Genomic DNA, 23,854 nt, shown 5'->3' on the forward strand with positions numbered 1-23,854 from the left:
TTACCGCTCATCAATTTAGCCTTAACAGTGATCTATGGCCCTAGAATTATTGATCACACTCCGACGTTCATGGTCATAGTAACATGCAATCGTGGTTTTCACACGTAGGTGCACCTGATACATGTTTGCATTTCTATGTGTGTGTACATGGGGATTTTTAAAAAAATAGTTTTTTTCAAACAAAATTTTATGTAATTTTTCACATTTAAACGTGCTTTTTTTTCTTACACTTAACATTCTTGCTATCACATAGGGAGCTTGTTAGCTCCCTATGTGCTAGCACAGACACAGTGACAGGCCCTCCTTATGGGGACATCAGGGATCTATTAGACCCCTAATGTCACCTAGGGACCCCAAAGAAGCTGATGAAGTAGAGATCTGCTTCATCAGCTTCTTCTCTGGCTACAGGAGCCGGAGAAATGAGAGGCTGCAAGCGGAGGTGATGTAATACACATTGGGTCCGCATTCAGAAATCCGAAGTGAGATCAGCCGCTGGAAATGTGCTGAACTCCCTCCAATCTCTGTGCAGAGACCCGCCTTGCCGATCCCGGGCTTGCACAAGGGAGATCAGAGCCGGGGATAGCCGGCAGCGGCGGTGGAGGGGGGGGGGGGGGGTCTGCGCACTCCCACGTACGCTTTATAGCTACCTGATCACTTGTATATAACAGCCATTGCCAGCTGGAAACAGTGTTCACGATTCCTGCTCGTCTGTGCATGAGTGCGAGTGGTAAAGGACGCTAAAAAATGGCCACCCGTGGTTAAAGGTTAACTGTTTAATTACAACGGCCAGACGGGAAGCAGTCAATAGCACTTTAAGTAGTTGTGTATGGTAAAGCTTGTATTTCCAAAACTGCCCTGCATACGTTCTGTTTTACTATGAACTGATGTCACACATCTTGTACTAATAATACTCTAAGTTGCAAAAAGATTTTTATAGCTCTTAGGCTTTCTCCAAATATTAGATGGTGGTTGGAAATACAGACACAATCCAAATGCCTAAACACTCTTCCTACTAAAGATCTTTCTACAATCATTCAGTTCAACCTGGGATACATGTTTGTGCTAATAGTAAAGAAAGGAGCAATATTTATACACCCTGGTGATAGCCTATCCCACTGGGAAAACATATGTGGTTGGCTGAATAAATGCAACCCAGCTAATCTATTTTCCTTCCTCTTGAAGTAAACAGCAAAAAAAGAGATAGATGGGGCTTTTAAGGTGTAAAAAAATGCAATTAGGGATAATACAACATAGTAATGACAAAATTACATAGTAAAATAACATTTATTTATTAAAAGATTACATGATCCACATGATAAAAATAATATACCCGCTAGTATCCATGATCAAACAGCATAAAACCTCCCTGGACTCTGTACATGTGCATGATACATGCATAATAGATACAATGAACTTATTTTATCAATTACATTACAATAAATAATTTTATATAAATAGTCATAATCAAAGTAAGATATACTGCAAGTCTGTACTGCGTCCAGCCTTCTATGCATTTCGCCGAAGCTTCATCAGGAAGTCGGAGGTAGCCTTTAAGAATCTTAAAGGCTACCTCCAACTTCCTGATGAAGCTTCGGTATATCTAAAGTATTTACCTATATTAGGGGTGCGGTGTCCTTGTTCATGTAGTGATTCAAAACTTTTTACTATTCCTTCCTCTTTAAGAATGGTATTGCTGGCAAGGATGGGCGTTGTATACATACATACTATTGTTTCCCAAATAGAATATAACTAGCTGAGAAGGTTAAAATGAGTACTACTTTTATAAGCACCATTAAAGACCTCTTGCTAAAGACTAAAATGAGACAATGGTATTATACAAAATGATTAAAACAATCAAAAACTGCTTCAAACAAACATTTTTAGAAAAAATGTGTACAACCCATAACCCCATTAAAGTAAATATGTCATGAGAGAAATATGGGGGATGTCATTATCCCTTTTCCTGCAGGTTATATAAGGCCTCAAAGGAAATGCAGAGACAGCATACCTTAAGCTGGGCTCCTGTATCCTGGTTTCCAAAGATCCTCTGAGCTAGTCCATGATTTTCCTGGGCAAGTCTTTCTAAGAAGTCATAGTCTACATCAAATCCAATACCAAGGGAATGGAGGGAGAACTCATCACGATTGTTTACCTTAACATTCTTCAGAATCTTAGAAAGTTTAAGTTCACCTAGATAGAAACAGTCAATATAAATGCCGTTGTATGCATGATTTAGAGCACTTCCAATAAAACATTTAATCATAAGGTGACATGTTTTCAAGCAAAAACTGGTTATAAACATTGTGCAGACAATAAAATGATCTGTATGAGGAATACAATCCAGAATTTTTATTCTATGCATTCTAAATACTAAAGGAGGATGTGGACATGTCAAGTGTAAAAAAGCATTTTGTCATGAACTTAAATGGCTTTTTCTTTTTAACAGTAGCATTAAAAATCATAGTCATATACATCACATCTACTCACTTTTGATTCCTTTAAGTCCCACATCCACTTACTATCTAAATCTTGACACCTCAACCTGTGTAACAGTTCCAAAATTGACCTCTTTTTTACAGATGACACTGAAAAGCTTCTAATTCACTCCCTTGTAATCTCTCGCCTCGACTATTGTAACTCCCTCCTTGTTGGCCTACCACTAAATAGGCTATCCCCCATTCAGTCTATCATGAATGTTACTGCCAGACTCATCCACCTTACCAACCAAGTGTCTACCGCCCCTCTCTGCAAATCTCACCATTCTCTTCAAGGAAGCCTACTCCACCATGACATAATAACTGTCCGTTTTACTTCTTCCATTAACTCATCCCACACAATGATTTCCTTTTGTATCAATGGCCCTTCCTACTAGATTGTAGGGTTTGTAGGGAAACGGGTTTGACACCGATAATAAAACACATAGTTCATCACAAAATATAGCCAAGTGGTTGACAGAACCCGGGATACAACAAAGACTTAGTCTACTTAATGCAAATAAAGCGTTGGGACCTGACAATCTACACCCCAAGATACTTAAGGAAGTAAGCGAGGGTACAACTAGACCATTATTCCTCATTTTTAAGGACTCTCTAATGACTAATAGAGTTCCGAGTGACTAGCGGAGGGCTACGGTAGTTCCAATATTTAAAAAGGGAGCAAGATGCCAACCTGGGAATTACCGACCAGTTAGTCTTACATCGGTAGTTTGTAAACTGTTAGAGGGAATGATTAAGGACCACTTAGTAGAATTCGTGCGGGAAAATGACAAAATAAATGACAACCAGCATGGGTTTAGGAAAGACCGTTCCTGTCAGACTAACCTACTGACTTTTTACGAGGGGGTAAGTAGAGATCTGGATGGAGGGAGGTCTGTGGATGTGGTATATCTGGATTTCGCTAAGGCTTTTGATACGGTACCTCATAAACGCTTACTATACAAGCTGAGAGCTATGGGCATAGATGGAAGGGTGTGTACATGGATAGAGAACTGGCTAAAGGAACGGGTACAGAGAGTATCAATAAATGGCGCCCTTTCAGACTGGGCTAGTGTCATTAGCGGTGTGCCTCCGGGTTCTGTGCTGGGACCCATGCTTTTCAACCTGTTTATTAACGACATCGGGGACGGAGTACACAGCGATATCTCAGTGTTTGCTGACGATACCAAAATTGGGAGGGTAATAGAAACAGAGCAAGATAGTGTAACATTGCAGGAGGACCTGGATAAAATAGGGGAGTGGGCAACTATGTGGCAGATGAGGTTTAATGTCGATAAATGCAAAGTTATGCACTTTGGGAGGAATAATAGGCAAATGGGTTATACAATTATGGGTATGCTGCTAGGGAAGTCGGAAATGGAGAAAGATTTGGGGGTCATTGTAGACCACAAACTGAATAATAAATTACAGTGCCAGGCTGCTGTAAGCAAAGCTAGTAGAATCTTGTCCTGCATCAAGAAGGGAATATTTTACAGGGATAGGTCTATAATTATGCCACTTTACAGATCAATGGTTCTGCCCCACCTGGAGTATGCGGTGCAGTTTTGGGCACCGGTCCACAGAAAGGATGTCCTTGAACTGGAGAAGGTCCAGCGGAGGGCGACCAAAATCATAAAGGGAATGGAGGACCAGAGCTATGAGACACGGCTACTAAATTTAAACATTGGAAGTAAGGAGATTAAGGGGGGGACATGATTTTCATGTACAAAATGTTCCATAGTCTTAGCAACAAACTCTTTGAGATTATTTCAAAGACTAGAGGACACCACCTAAAACTGGTAGAAAAAAAAAAATTCGAACACAAGGGGCGAAGGGGGTTCTTCTCAGTTCACGCGGTTAGGGTCTGGAACTCACTGCCTCAAGCGGTAATTTCCGCAATTAATCTGGAATCATTCAAGATGCTTTTGGACGACTTCCTGAGAGACTGAAATGTACAAGGGTACAGGTACTCTTAAGAACACACACCCACACACACACACACACACACACACACCTTGATGGACTTATGTCTTTATTCAACCTCAAATACTATGTAACTATGTAATTTCTCACGAGCAGGGCCCTACTAACCCTCCTTTTTTGAAATTGTATTGTAACTGTACTGCGTACCTCCATGTTGTAAAGCGATGTGCAAACTATTGGCACTATATGAATCCTGTATAATAATAATCATAATAATATTATAATCATTTGTGAGTATGGTCAGATAAAACTCATTATACAAAAACCCCGATATGGATTGGCATAGCAATTTACTGATTACAGTGTTAAGGACCAAGTATGTATATTTTGCACTTCATTTACATAGTTACAGTAACACATTTTTATCTTACCTACAGTTGGATCCCCATCTGAAACCAGCACAATCAAAGAAACTGAGTTTGGCTCCAACATTTTATGGTCATTTGCTTCTTTCAGTATGAATATTGCTCTAAGAAGGGCTTCATTGATATTAGTGCCTGTTAAGATTATTAGCATATTACTTTGACATACATACATGGACAGTATACACTACTTTAAGCAACAGTGAATATGTTTTAAATCGTTATGAACACGTGAGTATCTCCTAATGTTTATAAATCTTTTCTAAGCCTCCAACATGATTCTAGATAACATTTCACATGTTTTCATGTTCTATGCTTTAGAATTAATGTATTTATCATGGAAGTACAGCCTTACATTTTGAAAGAAATTCAATTTAACTCATAATTTGAAGGTGCCCCTAAACCAAAACCTTACCTTATTCTGAACATACCTCTAAACTTAACCTAATTTTAAACCACACAAATCACAAAGAAAATAATGCTATCACTCCAGTACCACATAATAATATAGAAATAAACTATTGTGTGTCAACATTTATGATACTAAACACCCCGCATGAAGAATTAAGGTGCAACTGGACTCGAAAAGTAATATCAGATTAACAATTTTCAGTCTGACATGAGGAAACAAAGCCCCGCCTCAACCGGAATGGCCACCTCCACACAGAGACATGGTGTGGAAAAAGACTTGGCTGAATGGAAATACTATAGAGTGTCACTTGAGTGACAGATCTGAGTCTGCTGGTGCTACTAATGTACATATACTCTTATGGGAAAGTTTCTGTTATTGATGGTCTGGTGACAGAATGTGTCCTAATGGAGAGACTGAAGAATAAACACTAATACAAAAATAATTTTTCATATAAACACTTTTACAGTTTATTTTAATGGAACTTAACCACATATTAAGTACATTATTAAACTACAATATTCTGACTAGAGATTTCTTTTAAAGCTGGTATAGGTAAACAATTTTGGAGGGATACAGCACCAGTCCTGTAAGTTATCTCTAATAAAATGTTTTCTACATTCTGCTGGCTACTAATTAAAACCTCCATTAAAGGAGAACTATGAGGTGAGTGAAAATCACTCCACCTCATAGTTCGAGCAGATGTGTGACAATGAAACTGTCACACATCCGCTCAATAGATCGGTAAGTGAGCGAACACATACCGTCGCTCACTCACTTCTCGATCATGTCCCTGCAGAGAGCCGTGACTGTCAGTCACTGCTCCTCGCAGGGATTCCCCCCTCCCAGCTCCAATCCTGCAGCGCTGACTGGAGGAACGGACGGGGGAGGGGGCGGGTACAGCTGGCTCTGCTTCTAGATAGGCAGAGCCAGCTGTCACTCACACAGCTGAGTGGATCTTGACAGTAATGTTGGGATCCATCCCGGCTGCGGCGGTCTCAGTATACCGCAAGCTGTAGCTCGCGATATACTGAGCTTTGGGTCACGGGAGGACGTCAGTCCTCCCATGACCCTTAAGAGAACTATGACCCTTAAGAGAACTTACCCCATAGTTCTCTTTTAAGTATTGCTGTATGCTCCTCACAGCAGTGAACGTGTAACAGTGAAGGATCAGCACTGCTTGCCCTCCTCTCCTGCCCCCACATTTGGCCATTCACAAAGTCCTAGTTTTATTTTCGAAGAATTCAAGGCATTTTGTGATTAGAGGAAGGGGATCCTGTCATTCTTTTGCCCCTCCTCCACTACACACGAGGTAGTTAGCCTATGCAGTGCCAGAGGTTCACTGGAAGATACATCATCACTGAAGAGAGATTTTTCACATTAATCAACAGCCAGCAGATAGTATGAAACACTTCTCTAGGTTACTTACAGGACTAATGCTGTATCCAAAAATATCTAAACTAAACTAAAGCTTTAGCTTGCAGGATTAAATTGAATGCAAAATTGTACCTCCAATAGCCTGTATATTCTGGACATATCTCTTAGCACTTTCTTTTTCAGTGGGTGATGCATAAACAAGCTCATCCTTCCAGCATCGGATATTGTGGTTGAAGTCAACAATACCAAATTGGTCATCGGTTCGAAGGTCATCCAAAATTGATTTCATTGCTTCAACTGTCTGAAGAGAACACCATGCATAGGTATGAAAACATGCTTTACAGGTCAGTTGAGTGCAAAATTATATTTTATTCAAGGTGGGTGCCGGGGGGAAAGGGGGGTATTAAACCCTGCACTCCTTGCTGTAATTTGCTGTATGCATACCTTTTTTTCCAAGGACCTTCTGTCCTGACTGGTGACATCCCCGCCCTTTTCCCGAAGCGGGCAGTCCTTACTCCAATACTGAACAGCACTTATGTAATGGTTTGTGAGGAACTTTCAATGCAGTACTACCCTGAGCCCAGACTGGTGTGATTATGTACTGGGCTGTGTTTTTTTCCCCCTCTTAGTTGGCCTTTAAAACATATGAGATCTTCCAAATCTATTCTTTTTTTAGGTTGTGTCCTTCACTTACCTGTTTCATCTTAATTCCCCACATGGAACCACTGACATCAATAACAAATAAAATATTCTTTGGGAGTGGAGGCTGATTTTCTGGAGCAAAGAAATGAAGGAAGTATCCATTGAACACCTGATATGGAGAAATAATAGAAATATTGTTTTAGCATGTACCATTTCCTGCTTTGACATGATCTTTACACGTTTTTCTTCAGCTTTTATCAGATTTGTGACCCAAAATGCCATAATATATAAAATATTCTTTATTTCCCAAAATATTAAATTTTTTAAGGATAATTAGAAAAAGCATAGTACTGGCACCAGAAGGTTGGCCTGCGGTCAAAACAAGAGCAGGGCTTATATTTTCTAATGATAAAACTGAAAAGCCCTTGCTTATTTGTGACCTCTCCATGCAGGAAATCAGAGGGGTGCCCCACTTCAAGAGCTCCTAATTCTATTGACTATTGTAGTTACAGATTTTTACCTGCAGCGGGTGATATCAGGTATTGTGGTACAATCTTAAACTAAATTTTTCTGTAGGTTATTATTATTTTTTTACAGGTATTTATTTAGCGCCATCAATTTATGCAGCGCTTTACATAGTGCACATTCACATCAGTCACTGCCCTCAAGGAGCTTACAATCTAAAGTCCCTATTGCACACATACACTAAGGCCAATTTAGACAGGAGCCAATTAACCTTCCAGCATGTCTTTGGAATGTAGTTGGAAACCGGAGTACCCAGAGGAAACCCATGCAAGCACAGGGAGAACATGTTAGGATCCCAATCTGCCAAGTTCCAAAAGTGCTGTGTAGCTGGAATACTGATATCGTTAATTAAGGTGCTCTAAGAATTGGGAACCCCTCCATATTAAGACATAAAGGGCCCTAAACGGGAATTTAAATTTTTCCCCTCAGTCAGCAGCAAAAACTGGTTTCTGTGCATTCTACCTTATGTGAAACAAGCAGGAAAGCAGTTATAAAAAAGATTTCTATTAGTGCTCTCATCGTTTTCAGTAAAGATGAAGAATATGTGCCAATATATTAGCCTTTTCTAATACTCATTATTTAAAACATTTGCTTGATAATCATACAGTGTGTAGAATAAACATTATTTTAACACAATATCTCAGAGCATCAGTGCCTGGCTGAAATACTGTGTTGCCATCCTTGTGTGAATTGCGGTTGTAGAGATTAGGATTTTCTAATAGTTTGCAGTGCACAGTATGTTACCATCGTATAAACTATGCTTACAATACACATGGCAAAACTAGGACTAGGCTGTCAAATCCGTTTCTAATGAATGACTATCTACCAAGTTTAATACATATGCAGAGATGACATGTTATTCTCTGTTTTTATCATGCTTACCTGGAGCTGGCTGGATTTTTCCCTGTTTACATCATATTTCACGCTGAGTCTTCCATCCACTGCAGTAGTTGGACAGGTGGGGCACTCACGCTGCTCATCAACAGTTGGCCTGAAGGATATGTGAGCCTGTGCCAGGATAAAATGTAATAAATAATTCTTAGTAACAATGATAGAAGGAATGCCAATGTGAATCTTCTTCTTTTTATTTAAATCCTTACAGACCTAATGCAATTGTATCTTACAATGTAGGTGACTTGGAAATATATATTAAACTCAAAATTTCATAGTTAATTATCAATTCAAATTTATTTTAAAATGAAGGTATACTTTTTACAAAACAATTCATTAATGACCAATTAAAAAAAAAAAACATAAAAAAAACTATTTAAAAACAGTTCTCTGCCCTGAAGATTTTTATATATGTCCAATTGATTAAATATCTATAATTGTCAGATATTAAACATTACACAACCTGGCAAAATCTCACAGGTTCTGACTGAATGACTGACAAGCATTTTTCTGCTTACAACAAAACGCTCAGGTGTAAAAAGAAGCCAAATAAATGAATTGGATTCCTTGTCTTGAGCATTTTGATTCGCTTAGCTTTGAGCTCCAAAATGCCTAGGCGTGAACGGGGACTAAATGTTGACTCTTCCACTTTTACTTTAGCGTTTAAACTTGAATATGTTATTTTTTTTAACCAAACCCTGGTGGATAGTTACAATATCCAAGACAAACCAGAAGTCTGAAGCCCCTAAATCTCAACTGGATAAAACATTGTTACCAGAAATTGGAGATAATTCAATTCTACTGGGCTATACAAAAAAAAGTCTACCAGGTGGGTTTCATGTTTTCTGAAGGCCAAAGCGCCAAAGGGAAAGCAGCTTGCATGGGTTTTGGAAAAACAACGTTAGAACTTAAAAGATGGGCAATCATCAAAACTCAACTTCACTACTACTTAGTTCTAAACTTGATTATGTGAAAACAAAGTTCAGATAAAGTAATAACCACATTGGGGTGGGTGTTGAATTTAGTAATTCTGTCACACAGCAAGGTAATGCTGAACATAAGCAGTGAAACAGATTTGTGGCCATATTTACGACAAGGTTACAGCTTTCTCCCTCACCTGCTCCAAAGTTGCACTGTGAGGGAATGAAAGCCAACTCTGATGATCATTTTTTTTGTGCATCTGTTTAGAGTGAAATTCTGTATTCTCAAAACCCTGGGAACCTGTCGCACTTGGTTGCCCAGGATTACAGATGTAGGGGGTGCAAATACTTAGTTGCATAGACATTGCTAAATGAGAGGCAGCCTGATTTGCATCTAATTGTGTCAATAATTTGCTTTATAAATTCCAATTTTTAAACAGTTTACGGTAGTCTGAATATTTTTTTTGATCATTGTCTAAGGGTTGACAGCACTTAAAGGAGAACTATGAGGTGAGTGAAAAGCACTCAGCCTCATAGTTCGAGCCGACGTGTGACAATGAAACTGTCACACGTCGCTCAATACAATGGGAAGTGAGCGAACACATACCGTCGCTTGCTCACTTCTTGATCCTGTCCCTGCAGAGACCTGTGACTGTCCCTCACGGCTCCCTGCAGGGATTCCCCCCCTCCCCTGTCCGATCCTCCAGCGCTGACTGGAGGAATGGACGGGGGAGGGGGCGGGTACAGCTGGCTCTGCCTCTAGATAGGCAGAGCCAGCTATCAATCACGCAGCTGGGTGGATCTCGACAGTAATGTCGGGACCCGTCGCGGCTGCGGCGGTCTCACTATACCGCGAGCTGCAGCTCGCGGTATATTGAGCTGTTGGTCACGGGAGGATGCTAGTTTGTGTCCTCCCGTGACCCTTAGGAGAACTATGGGGAAAAACACTGACCCCATAGTTCTCCTTTAAATAATTATATTTTGCTTGAATTACCAAAACTGAGTAGAGCTTGCCAAATACAGTGCTAGGTTAAAAATTTGATGAATTCAGGTATTACCTTCTTATCACTCTTGTCAACTTTAATGAGATTAGAAAATCTATCTGCAACTGTTTTTACCACATTAACAGTGCCTAGACCTTCTGGCTCTAAGATGTAGATATCCACCTAAAATAAATAACAGAAACCAAGTCAATTTCCATGTATTACCAATTACTAGCTGAATGCAGCCATCTGTTCTTACTTTCACAGGTTCTCTCACCTCAAAGTGTTTTGCTATTCTTCCTGGCTGCAGATAGAGCACATGTTCATAAGTCCCAAGTTTTCTCTGAAGGGCTTCTTGATAATTAATTTCAAACTGAACTTTGGTTCCTCCTGGCACATTTAAATCAGCTTTGAAGTTTTCCATATCAAGGGTATTAGTCCTGCCCATGACAATATTTAAGAATATCAACTGTAACTAATCAATCAGGGTTAATTAATAAAAAGAAAACAGAAGATTTTTATCCGGTACTATTATTGGAGCACTGTAATAGAGCCTGGACATAAATGGCCCTAAAAATATTATATTTAAGCTTATCAAATGCAATGAGACAAGATATTCTAAACGATTAAAATTTAGTAAGCTCTTTGACATACATCACTATGTGTAAATATTCTCATATTTCCACCCAACACTAATCATTTACTATTTCAGTTTATTGTCTTTCTTTAGGTAAACTGGAATGTTACTTAACCTAATGATCAGGAAAAGTGAGAGGTGTCAATTAATGAATTTACCCCATCCTCTAAAATCTTTTTACAGGCTACTATTATATCTTTTTACAGGCTAGGGCCTAACCTGTAAAAAGATATAATAGTAGCCTGTAAAAAGGGGTCAGCAACCTTAAACACTCAAAGAGCCATTTGGACCCGTTTCCCACAGAAAAGAAAATACCGGGAGCCACAAAACCTTTTCGACATCTAAAATGAAGATAACACTACATATATTGTTTTTTTAGCTTTATGCTATATGTATAGCATGTATATAGGTATATGTGTGTGCTTAGTAACGCACTGGACTCTGGGCTTAGTAACGCACTGGACTCTGACCTTAGTAACGCACTGGACTCTGGGCTTAGTAACTCACTGGACTCAGGGCTTAGTACCGCACTGGACTCTGGACTTACCTGAGACCCCACAGAGCCCACCTGAGAGTGACCCTGCAGAGCACACCATAGATCCTTCACAGCCCATCTGAGATTCTCTATGGTGGGCTCAGCAGGGCCTCAGGTGGGCTGGTCGCCGGGGTCCATTACCCTGTACCTCCTCCCAACTCCTCTTACCTGCTGCTGCTGGGGCCTGGCCCCCCATGCTGCCCAGACTCCTTGCCGTACATAATGGGGGTGTTCTATCAAAGTTTGTGACTACGTTACAATGTGTGACTGGTGACGTGGTCACACATTTCAATGTAATCCCGCCCAGTTTTCTGGCGGTAGAATGTGTGACCGCTAATAGGTCAAGCATTTCAATGCTTTGTCAGCTGTTCCAGGGCAGATCGGCATTGCAGATCGTCTGTGCAGGAGAACTGATCTGCCCTGAAACAGCTGTTCGGTCCTGAAATGTCACTTCTATCTGACTTTGTGAGTACAATCTCACATTCCACACCACTCACAGAGTCGGATAGAAGTGACATTTCAGCTGTTCCAAGGCAGATCAGTTCTCCTGCACATACGATCTGCGATGCCGACCTGCCCTGGAACAGCTGACAAAGCATTGGAATGCTTGACCTATTGGCGGTCACACATTCCACCACCAAAAAACTGGGCGGGATTACATTTAAATGTGTGACCACGTCACCGGTCACACATTCCAACCTAGTCACAAACTTTGATAGAACAGCGGACCTGTCTAATCATTTAATCAGAAATTATAATAGTGTAATGTAATGTTCCCCATTATAACTTTCTGAATAAATGAAATAACAGCGCACAGTGTGCAGTTACACCCGTACCCCCCCTTCCCCCTGCTCCTCATTCGGTTTCACATGCCAAGCCTCACAGCCAGCATCCCAGCCAGACGGTGTGCACTGCAGGGGGCAGGGCATGTGACACACAAGCGGCGGGAGAGGAGGTGAGTCACAGGACACGCCCCCTTGCTGAGAAGCCCGTCGGCAGGCCCCGGCGGTAGTTCCGCCCCTGGACAGGGAGCTGCAGCAGAGGGATGAAACAGCCACATGCGGCTCCGGAAACCGCGGGTTGCTGACCCCCGGACTAGGCCATATATTTGTTTATCTTTCTTTAAAATACATGTGAACCCTAACCTAATATAATTTAGTTTGTTAAAGCATTTTATTTTCAATGTATATTATTTTTAATCCTTTGTTCCATTTCAGCACTGCTAATCTCCTGCAGCCTCCTAGCAGAAGCTTCCTGTCTACAGACATGTACTCCAGTAATTGCTGCATGCCATTTTTCAGGGTGGGTTTGCTGATCATGACAACAATAGAACATGCCGGCGCAATGTACTTCACCATGGCTGCTGGTAGTCTCCCTTTTACAGAATGTAACAGAGTGACATCACAGGGGTAAATTGAGGCACAGGGTAGAGCACTGTCACCCTATAACAGGAAGTGCCTGAAAAAGAACCTTCATGGCAGTATTAAAGATATTGTTTAATGAAAGATTCAGATTTGATAGTTTTTAAAATAATTGCAACAACATGTTAAAGCTTATATGACATTTTAGTGATTGGGTTTACATCTATTTTAATTTCCATAAGCCATGTGTGGAACACTCAACATGCTGGTCATGTAGTGACCCCTGGACCCACTAATGTGTTTAAACATCCTCCATCCTCTGGCTATGATTGTAAAATGTATAAGGCTGTAAAAAAGTGAAGAATAATAAGCCAAGTAACACATAGAAAACAACCAGAACCACCTACTAGTAATTTGACTATGCTAAATTGTTAAACAAAAATTGGAAGTCCGGGTCTTCTGCAGGAGCAGCACAGAAATCTTTTGACTGGCTAAATGTCATTTTTTATTGTTGCTGAGTTCAAACCTTGGGAGCTTAAAGATAAGTCAAAAATAAGTTTCATTAGGATGTTCAAAGCTACTGACCTTAGTAAACCTGCAGATTTTCCTCTTGCTCTTGCTTTAGCATACAAACCTCTTGCCTCGGACTTCTCTTTTATTGAGCCACTAAATGTAATGCCATTAACATTCCTTAAAAAGAAAAAATATTTAGACTGTATTATTATGGGAATATAGTCTCTCGGTTATTGATCATATACAGTTATTCAGAAATGATTTCCAAAAACTGTCAAATACAGTTAAATCTATATTACTGATGATGCTTCATGTAATGTTATTAACCATCCCTCCCTTCAGATTTGGTGATCTAACCCAACAGCAATATTGTCTTTATCTGCTATTAGACAACATTCTATGTTACATCAAACTTATGGTGTCATCATCCCCAAGTAAGCCTTACAATGCCATTTAAATGGTCCCAGTAGTTAGTCTTTTCCATGCTTTTTGAACATATTTATACACACACACACAACAAATTTTATAGATCTATCTATCTATCTATCTATCTATCTATCTATCTATCTATCTATCTATCTATCTACAGTATATATGTATAATGATCTGTTTACAGTGCTACACAATGGTTATGCTTTACTGCTCCTTCTTACAATGCAAATAAATTAGTTGGCTGACTCATTAAATACAACACACTCCTTATGTGGTTTATATCTTGAGGCTGATTTTCTAAAGGAAATGAGAATCCTCACACAATAAATTGTGCCACTATTCACTTTAGTTATCCATTTGTTTTGCGGATAAAGAAAACAGGAATTTGCTTTTTAAATGATTGTGAATATTCCCAACTCCTTTAGGAAATTAGCCTCCTTATCTCAGTAGCTGTTTAGAATGGGGGCAGTGTGACTGTTCCCTCTACAGGCTAATCTATAGATTACCATTTAATACAAAAACAATAGTATGGAAAAGCTACCATGTACAAATGTGAAAGTCACTCTGCCCCTGGTTACATCTCAAATCTCATCTCATAGTATCACCCAAAGCGCCCTCTCCGCTCCTCCCAAGACGACCCCCTCTCTAGTTCCCTCATCACCTCCTCCGTGACTTCTCCAGAGCCTCTACCACCATCTGGAACTCCCTGCCACAACCTATCCGGCTATCTCCAACTCTATCCGCCTTTAGCCGATCTGTGTAGATTGCAAGCTCTCACAAGCAGGGCCATTTAATCCTTTTGTATGGCATTGTATTGTAATTGTACTTGCTCCCTATATTGTGTACATAGTTTGTGCTCAAAACTGTTGGCGCTATATAAATCCTTTATTATTATTATAATAATAATAATAACTATGATAAAATAGCTTCAAAAAGAATCTTACATAGTAAAATTATTGATAAATGCCCCTTTGGGAATCTGAATATCGAATGAGAGACTCTGTGGATATGAAGCAGTGTTCACCACTTTGCTCTGTATCATGGTATTGACGAAATGTGATGTGATGGTGGATTCTACTTTGTAGCTGTACAGAGAGATTGAGTCCTTGGATGGAACCTGTAAAAACAAAGACATATTGTATTTCAGAATATACTCATGCTGAGAGGGTAAATGGAAACTAAGGGGTCTATGCACGAAGCTGCTGAAGGATCTGGCCGTAGCTTCGGCCGATCCTTCGGCTAGCTTCGGCCCCAGGACCCCTTCGGTTCAGTAGAACCGAAGGGTTGCCGTACGGGCTATTCACAATAGCCCGTACAGCTCCCGATCACGGCTGAGCCGTGCTGAAAGCCGAAGCTGGCCGAGCGGCCGGCCATTGGCCCGCAGACAGCCTGCTTCTGACAGCTGGGCGGAGCCAGCCGTGATCTTACGGTTGGCTCCGGCCACTTGCAGTGAGATCAGCGTCCCTGATTGCTTGCTAACCAGGGACACTGATCTCCAAACAGCTAACTCTCCCTGGCACCCCGGGAACGTTTCCATAATCACATTGTATAAACTGCCCTTGTAAATAGTGTAATGTGTTTAGTGACCCCCGTATCTGAGTTTCCTGTGGAGAAATATTTCCATTTCTAGGATTCAGGCCTACTAAAAAAGTCAATAAAAAAAAAAAAAAGCCAGCAATGTAAGTCAAGAAAATGTGCACACATCATCAGTGCACCTCTACATTACCACAAATAATGCTAACCACTAAATCACAAAGGTGGCAATGGGCTTTAAGGGGTGTGTTATTAAACAATTTGCAGAGCCATTTATGCTGTGAGATTGCTTGTATGTTCTTTCTGTGTAAATGGAGGCAATAACGAATGTTATTAGCATATTTTCTTTCCAAATCCAATGTAGTTCCAGCTATATACTGCATTATGGCCACTAGATGGAGCTGAGGAGTGTGGGGAAGAATTATTTACTTCCCATGCTTGTTAGCTCTATCTAGGCCATAATGTGATATTTAACCAATATTACATATAATCTGGAAACAAAATATGCAAGTAACATTTGTTTGTACCTAGATTTGCACAGAACGAATGTACATGCAATTTCACAGGGCAAATATGAATTGTTTATAAATACACCTCTTAAGTGTATGTTGTCTGTTGCCAGAAACGTTGACTACTTTGGGTTATAAATGTTTACTATCTGATCTCTACTATGGTCAGTTTCAGAGAGATTTCCTCCTGCAACTCTTTGATTTTCAAATTTCACTGGCAGCATCATCTAATGGGGACATTGGTATAGTGGCACTATTTGCCAGTGTTCCCCATTTATGGGCAGTATTAAGACAACCAAGTTCATCAAACCACAGTAGGACAGAGGTCCCTCTACTGTTTACTAGGGGATTGTGAGAGATGAGGACTCGTCAGAGTTAAAACACAGAGCTTCCCCAATTTTCATTTGTCTTCAGACTCTTTAAAACTGGTTTTATTATTATTTACATTGTTTTCATAGATCAAACAGATGGCTAGATAGACTAAAGTATGTTATTTGATGTTTCGCATCTTCTCCCTGCAGTATTTACTCACTACCATACACTGATTCAATAGTCTTCCTTGTTGATGGACAACTTTTTTCCCTGTGGCCAGTGTCATTGACCTTGCAGTCACAGAAACAGCTAACGGTTATCTTACATTGACCTTGCATGCTCAGCAGTAATACATACCTCTAAACCATCATCTCCAAATGTCAGACTCCTCTGTAAGAAAAGAAAACAGATTCAATATATATATTTATTTCTAATTTTTTTGTAAAGAAAACATGTTTGTAAATTACAGTTATTCCAGTTTGTATATTACAAACATATCTATGTATTTACTACATAGTTGTACATACAAACCATATTATAATCTTGATGCCATGGGTAACTATAAAATATGATTGATGTTATTAAAGAGATCAAATGGGTCACAGCACAATTTGTTTTCCATACATCGGTGTGCGTGTGACATGTTGTAGTAAACAAGGTGAGATTGAGAGGTGTAAATATTGCAATGATTTATGCTGATCCCTTCCCCAGCAGAGCCTACAATCCAATGTCCCCTCTACACACATGCATGCACGCACGCACACACGCACACACACACGCACCATTTTGAGGAAGCCCAAAGAAATGATGAGCATAAAAACAATGCACTCTATCCACCTGCCTACAGCACTCAAGAGTGCTTAATCATAAGGCATATGATTAAGCACTCTTCAGTTCAAAATGCAGCAATGTGCTAGCGGACACTTATTGTGTCTTTAATCTTCAAAAACCCTTTGAGTGCTGTAAACCTTTTTCTGGACATTTCTTCATCCGGTTTGCATTCTAAGATTGCTTTGTGTGCATGTATTAATATGAGACATTTCTGTTTATTTGTGTATTGTATTCAGAAAATGATGTGTTACTATGTTGGTTAGGTGCAAATACCTCCCGTTGCAGATAGAGTAACAGGCCTATTTTCTATCCTTTGTTTCACCTTGGAAATTCATTCAAATAATCATAAGTAAGTGAGTCCATGTAAATGTATTGTCTTGAGGAATGACAGACCCATCCACCTACATGATTTATTTTTTGTGAATAGGTTTCAGCACAGTATCACTGGGAAAAATAATATTCATTGTAGAAACTGCAAAAGTAAAGTAAGCTACCCGTAATTATAAGTAGAGTAGGAGTGGATGACTGATTACTTTAAAAATCATTATTTGTTTGAAGCCGCGTCCTACACAAAGCGCTGTATTGCCAGCGTTGTAGGGATGTCACATACCCACCCCCCTCCTCGTCCATCCAGAAAAATCTTGTATTTTCTCATAGAATGCAATGCGTCTTGTGAAGGATGGAAGGGAGTTTCAGTTGCATACTCATGCCTCCTCTCCCCTCTTTTCTCCTCATCTATAGGCTGACCATATGCTCCATTTTAAACGGAACAGTACCGTTATTACTTAATTTTTACCCTGTCCCGCAGCTTCTTTTATAAAATCCATTTTGTCCCGTTTTCCTTCTTAGGAGTGCACTCTGAGGCTGTGCGCCTCTTAATGAACTAATGAACGTAATTAACTTCTACATCAATGCGGCTAGCCGTTCTCATTAAGAAGGGGCACAGAGCGCACTCCTAAGAAGTCTCCGCTGCCGCTTATTCTTCCTCCGCAGAAGCACTGACAGGGGGGAAGTTACATATAGGCGCACAGAGTGCACTCTGCGCCTATACGTAACTTCATCCCAGTCAGTGCTGCCACGGAGAAAGAATAAGCGCTGGCGGGGACTTTAGGCAGCCATTTTATATGATCAACAGCAGAGCTTTTATCTCAGCAGGGGAATGCTCCAGAGTGTTAAGAAATGTCAAGGTTAATGGCATAGTTCTTTGCTCCTCAGACTGACACAATGAAAGGATATGAGGCACTATAGAAAGGGGGAAAGGTGCAGAAAGAATGCCCTGCATTGTATGAGTTGTGTCACTGAAGAATAATTGTTGATTATTGAGATGTGCATTTGGATTCAGACGAACTGCCAAATCAACGCATTTCTATCAATTCGGCCTTTCATCTGAATCCGAATTACTATTGTACGGGCGCCGCCATCTTGGTGCATCTGAGGTCACGTAAGAAGACACACCACCCTCTTGGGTGCACCATGATATTGGCGCCCACTGTTTCGTATGGATGCATCGGCGGTCAATGTGGCCGCCAGCACATTTTTTTTTCAATGTGCAGTTTTGGATTTGGAGGTTCGTTCCTTCGAATCCGAAACAGCATAATAATTAATTTTGTCCACACCTTTATGCTGTACACATCTACTATATTGTCATAAAACCTTTGTTATCATCTTACTTTTTCATGAATATGGAATATTAAAACCGTCCTGTTTTTTGCCATCCCAATGTCCCGTTTTTGTCTCAAGGAAATATGGTCAGCCTACTCATCTAGGAACTAGAAGCTGGGAACAATAACCATTACAATGACTTTCAAAATGAATCCGTGCTTTGTTTAAGCAGGGCAAAAAAACAGAAATACTTGAATGCTCTACCAACAGTGTAATGTTCAATTCTACCTTTTTTTATTGACAAATGGAGAATTAAGGCCATTCACAACTCTCACTGAAGATTTTGTTCACTTCCAGAGTACAGGTTGGCCTATTTTTAACTCAGGAACTTTTACAACACCTTACGGCACAAATGCTCATTATATAGGCCTCTTACCTCTTTCAAAACCTAGTGCATGCAACAAGACAGCCATGCAATCTCTGCTTCTACACTAACTCTTTGCCTATCAAACCTATCCCCTAGCTTACCTTACTACATGACAGAATGGGAGAGGGAACTTGATGCACCCTTCCAGAGTACAATATTTCCAAATAATTTCTACGAACATATAAGCTTTCTGGGGCTAGCTGTATACAGGAGAGGAACTTCAGATGGTTTCACAAACTGCCTTCCATCTTCCCTTAAGTTCCTGAAGCGTGCTGGACATGTCCCACTCAATTGGGCATGATGCTACACATATGATGGACTTGCTTAAGGCTTGCTACCTTTTGGGCCACGTTTTTTGACACATATGACCACTTAACATCTTCTAATAAGCGACAATCTCCACAACTTGACTTACATTCTATACTCTCCTGATCCATAGCTTTATCCAGGAAAAGTTTACTACAGGTGTTAGAAATGAGTTGTGATGCAGTAGAACATCCAAGGGTTCTACATTGTGTAAAATTAGGTGTAACAATCATGAACATAGCAAAGCTGGTGCTTGATTGTTACATCTAATTTTACACAATGTAGAACCCTTGGATTTTCTAATGCATCACAACTCATTTCTAACACATGTTAGCCCCACAATAAGCACATTTAACACTGCTTTACCATCGTGACCATGGCTGCTATTGGGCCACCCCCATGCCTCCTCTCAGGACTCACTCCTCCATTATCCCTTCTACTTTCTCTCCACCCTTCTCTCCACTCCCCGTCTCTCCACCCCCCTTCTCTCCACTCCCCTTCTCTCCACTCCTCTACTGCTGGACATCCGGCCCTTAAATGCTGTTATGTGGGAACCACCCTTCTCCAGACTTATATGATGAGCAACACCTGGGGAATGTCAATTTTCAGCAATCCGTTGTTGGCTTGTGTGCTACACCAAACTATTACAGTTGGGGTATAGTCCTTTTTTAAATTCTATTTAATTTCTATTAAATAGAATACATTCTGTTTACCTCATGCCATAAAGATTTCCAAATGTTAACTGCTCTTACTGTAAAGAACATCTTCCTAAACCATTTGTAGAATCATCTTTTTTTTTAATGCACAACTGATGCCCTCTTGTCCCTTTTACAGTCATTTTGTGACAGTGGTAGTCTTAAATCCCACCCATAAGTATGTAATGTTTGCATTCTCAGCTACACCCTTCAGGACAAAGATCAAAGATTGCAGTGCCAACAGACTGAATGTTATTGTCACTAGGGTCAGTTAACTCCGCAATTAACCCTTATGCATACAAACAATAACTACCACCATGTGTTTTAACTAGGTATGCACCAATGCCGATACTAGTATTGGTATCGGTGCCGATACTGTGTATTTGTTCGAGTACTTGTACTTACCCAAATGCTCGGATACTTACCTCCGATACCGGAACTTCCGGTCACAGGGAGATCTCCCTCTGACTGGCAGTACCGAGGGAGCATGGAGCTGGCTTCCTTTCCAATAAGGAAGCCAGGTCGTGGTTTATGACCTGCTGTAACGGCTGCCGCCGTCACCTGCGGGCAAGGAGGGAGGAAGCGGCGGCCAGCCGCTCCTTTGCTGGGTCGATTGCGTTCCAGGGGGGAGCGCACGCTCCTCATTTCCGGGTTTCGGGACCGCGTGCGTTCCACCGTGGAACGCGGAAGTGCGCCGATACGTCCCTCGGCTCCTCCTATCCATCAGTGGCCTATTTAAACGCCCAGTTGAGACAGCATGGCGTTCCAATATTGAGCCAGAAACGCCTGCTGTCTCCTGGGACCCTCCACAAGCCTCCAGATTGTGCCCTCCAGCATACCCCGGATCCGGATACCACCCAGGAGCCCCTACTGCTCCCATTGTGACACATCTACAAAAGCGCAAGTACTCTAAGTGCAGTTGCACCCCATCCTCAGCTGGACTGTTATAAAGTATTACCTGCATAGGCTTAAGGTTACATTGGGGGTTTGTACTTTCACCAGTTTGGGTATAGCTCATTAGACTGCATTTATACTCTTAATTATCATTTGCCACTGCTTCTCAACCTATTTTGCATAGTTAACCCCATCCATTAACCATATAAATTAAACTGAGGCTGTGATGCGAGGAACTCTAACTCTCTGTTAAAACTGAGAGAGTGAAACCAGAGTTCCAACCCTGAGAAGCCTCCGCAGCTGCGATCCACGCTACTCCAGTCCGTAAAGGCGTTACACCTGCCTCCTAGCTTCCTGATTGGCTAGGAAGCTGACTACACTTGTTGATAGGCAGCCTGGATTTCTAACCAATCAGGAAGCCAGACGGCACATAATGACCTGGCTTCCTGATTGGTTAGGAAGCCAGGCTGCCTAGCAACAATTTAAAAAGGCTTCCTGACCGATCAGGAAGCCAGGTAGCCCCGGCAAGTTAAGCTGGTGTTCTTTCAATAGAACATCATCTTCCCAGGCAATCAGGAAAGGTCATGACATGCCGCCCGGCTTCCTGATTGGCTAGGCAGCCTGCTTCACTTGTTGCTAGGCAGCCCGGCTTCCTGACTAATCTGGAAGCTGGACAGCACCTTATGACTGGCCGCCCGGCTTCCTGATTGGTCAGGAAGCCAGGTAGCCCCGGCAAGTTAAGCTGGTGTTCTTTCAATAGAACATCATCTTCCCAGGCAATCAGGAAGCAGGTCATGATCCACGACCCGACTGCCTGATAATCAGGGCACACGGCACCGGAATTGGTACTCTGTATTGGCAGGTACCAAAAAAAACCTTGTACTCGCTACTGAAAAAACGATATCGGTGCATCCCTAGTTTTAACAAAGACACACAGCGTTCACAGTATCTATTATAACATTCACAGCATCCATTACAGCTATCATATATAAGAAAATCAGGAGTCAAATCTTAAAAATGCATTCAAGTACCCTAACTATTAACAAAAATGTAGCTTATTTGTGTATCACTCAGCTGTAGATCCTCAAATCATCTCTGAATTCATACTGACACTGTCCTTCCTTCTTGAGGGTGACTACTTTTGTTCCCTATATGTGTTGTAAAGTAGCCACCTCTCCATGCTCACTCTCGTGATGGACTACAATCTCACTTTTAGTTTACCAATTTGTATTGAGACTGTAGTTCATCACAGGGGTGAGCTTGGAGTGTTGGCTACTTTACAATACACCCAGAGACCATTAGGAACAAAAGTGGCCACCTTCCAGAAGTAAGGACAGTGTCAGCACCAATTCAGAGATGGTTTGAAGAGTTAAGGTACTTGAATGAACTTTTAAGATTTAACTCCTGAGTTTAGTTTAACTTTTAAGTTACAGCATGACTCCCCATTTGTAAGTGTGTGTTGGAACAGTGAAGGGTGAGCTGACAGTCTGAGTAAGGAGAGTAGTAGGTTGCTATACAATGTTACACTGTGCTTTATTGGGCTAAAAACTTCTGGACTGCAATGTGGTGGGCTTCATATCCATGTGTGCCACACAGGACTATCTTTTTGTGCATGTCAGCAACAGCTGTAGTTGTTTAGCTGCTGTGACCCTCCACCCATCCCCATCCCCTGCAGGCCTTTATTGTGTGTTTTATTACATTTTTAAAACGTTGTCAAATTTAAATTTTACAGTAATTTGCCTATTATTGGTTAATTATTATTTTACAGTAATTTGCCTGTTATTTTTGGGTTTGCTGAATTTCAAACAGAATTCTCCAAGCCCCCTGCAAATTAAACCCTGGGCATATGTGCTTATCCATAGTTAATATTTAGAGTTAGGTTGAACTGTGAACACTAATAAATACTTATATTTTTATGGGCAAACATACAAAAACAAAACAGAATACTGACATTTTTCCCTTTAACCAATAACTGCTATCATTTTCCCATGCATTATAGAGAATGCAGCAGATGGCCCGAGATTCCATGGTGGGAGCATAAAAAGATTTACAGTTTATGAACAGCAGCACTGGAATGCCTGAACAATGTAGGACGCTTACAAGTCGACTAACCAATAGCAAGATGAAAGTTTTTGATGATTGTCAGTTTAGAGTGGGGTCATATGGGCAACAACTTTTGCTCCATTATTATTATACAGGATTTATATAGTGCCAACAGTTTGCACAGCACTTTACAAAATGGGGGAGACAGTACAGTTGCAATACAATTTACAATACAATTTCAGTATAATAGGGTTTAAGCTGGCCATACACCTATAGATTATCTGCAGATTTTCTATGGTCAGATAGAAAAAGTGCAACAGATTCCTCATCTATGCTAAACTGTGTGGATGGAGGAATCTCCCACTGGGCCAAGCTTCAGTATCTTGCTAGTCGGCCCCGCTGGCTCTCAAAATACCTGAACAATGTCTGCATCCAATCAGATTGACAGCCAACGGGGCTGACTAAAGGTGGGCAGCGTAGGAAATAGGAGGACAGATTGGGGTAAGGAGTTACAGAGGATGGGAGACACTATGGAGAAGTCCTGGAGGCGGGTATGGGAGGAGGTAATTAGAGAGCACGAGGTCTTGAGAGGATCGGAGAGGACAATTTGGGTGATATTTTGAGTTGAGGTTGCAGATGTAGCTGGGGGCAGAGTTGT

The 23,854-nt window shown here is 40.9% G+C and overlaps 1 protein-coding gene across 1 annotated transcript in view; it reads right to left on the reverse strand.

The window, feature by feature from the left end:
• Window positions 1-23,854, reverse strand: part of ITIH2 (inter-alpha-trypsin inhibitor heavy chain 2) — a 61,354-nt gene that overhangs the window by 17,594 nt on the left and 19,906 nt on the right. The window contains exons 3-12 of the mRNA XM_018566177.1: window positions 16,756-16,788; window positions 14,989-15,161; window positions 13,685-13,789; window positions 10,844-11,006; window positions 10,642-10,749; window positions 8,655-8,780; window positions 7,300-7,416; window positions 6,738-6,906; window positions 4,829-4,954; window positions 2,009-2,190 (exon numbers count right to left, since the gene is read on the reverse strand). Of these exons, the coding sequence (XP_018421679.1) occupies window positions 2,009-2,190; window positions 4,829-4,954; window positions 6,738-6,906; window positions 7,300-7,416; window positions 8,655-8,780; window positions 10,642-10,749; window positions 10,844-11,006; window positions 13,685-13,789; window positions 14,989-15,161; window positions 16,756-16,788 (1,302 nt within the window). The remainder of the gene's footprint in view (window positions 1-2,008; window positions 2,191-4,828; window positions 4,955-6,737; window positions 6,907-7,299; window positions 7,417-8,654; window positions 8,781-10,641; window positions 10,750-10,843; window positions 11,007-13,684; window positions 13,790-14,988; window positions 15,162-16,755; window positions 16,789-23,854) is intronic.

The sequence above is a fragment of the Nanorana parkeri genome, unplaced genomic scaffold (assembly GCF_000935625.1).
Source record: "Nanorana parkeri isolate BGI_ZX_2015 unplaced genomic scaffold, ASM93562v1 scaffold27, whole genome shotgun sequence".
NCBI lineage: Eukaryota > Metazoa > Chordata > Amphibia > Anura > Dicroglossidae > Nanorana > Nanorana parkeri.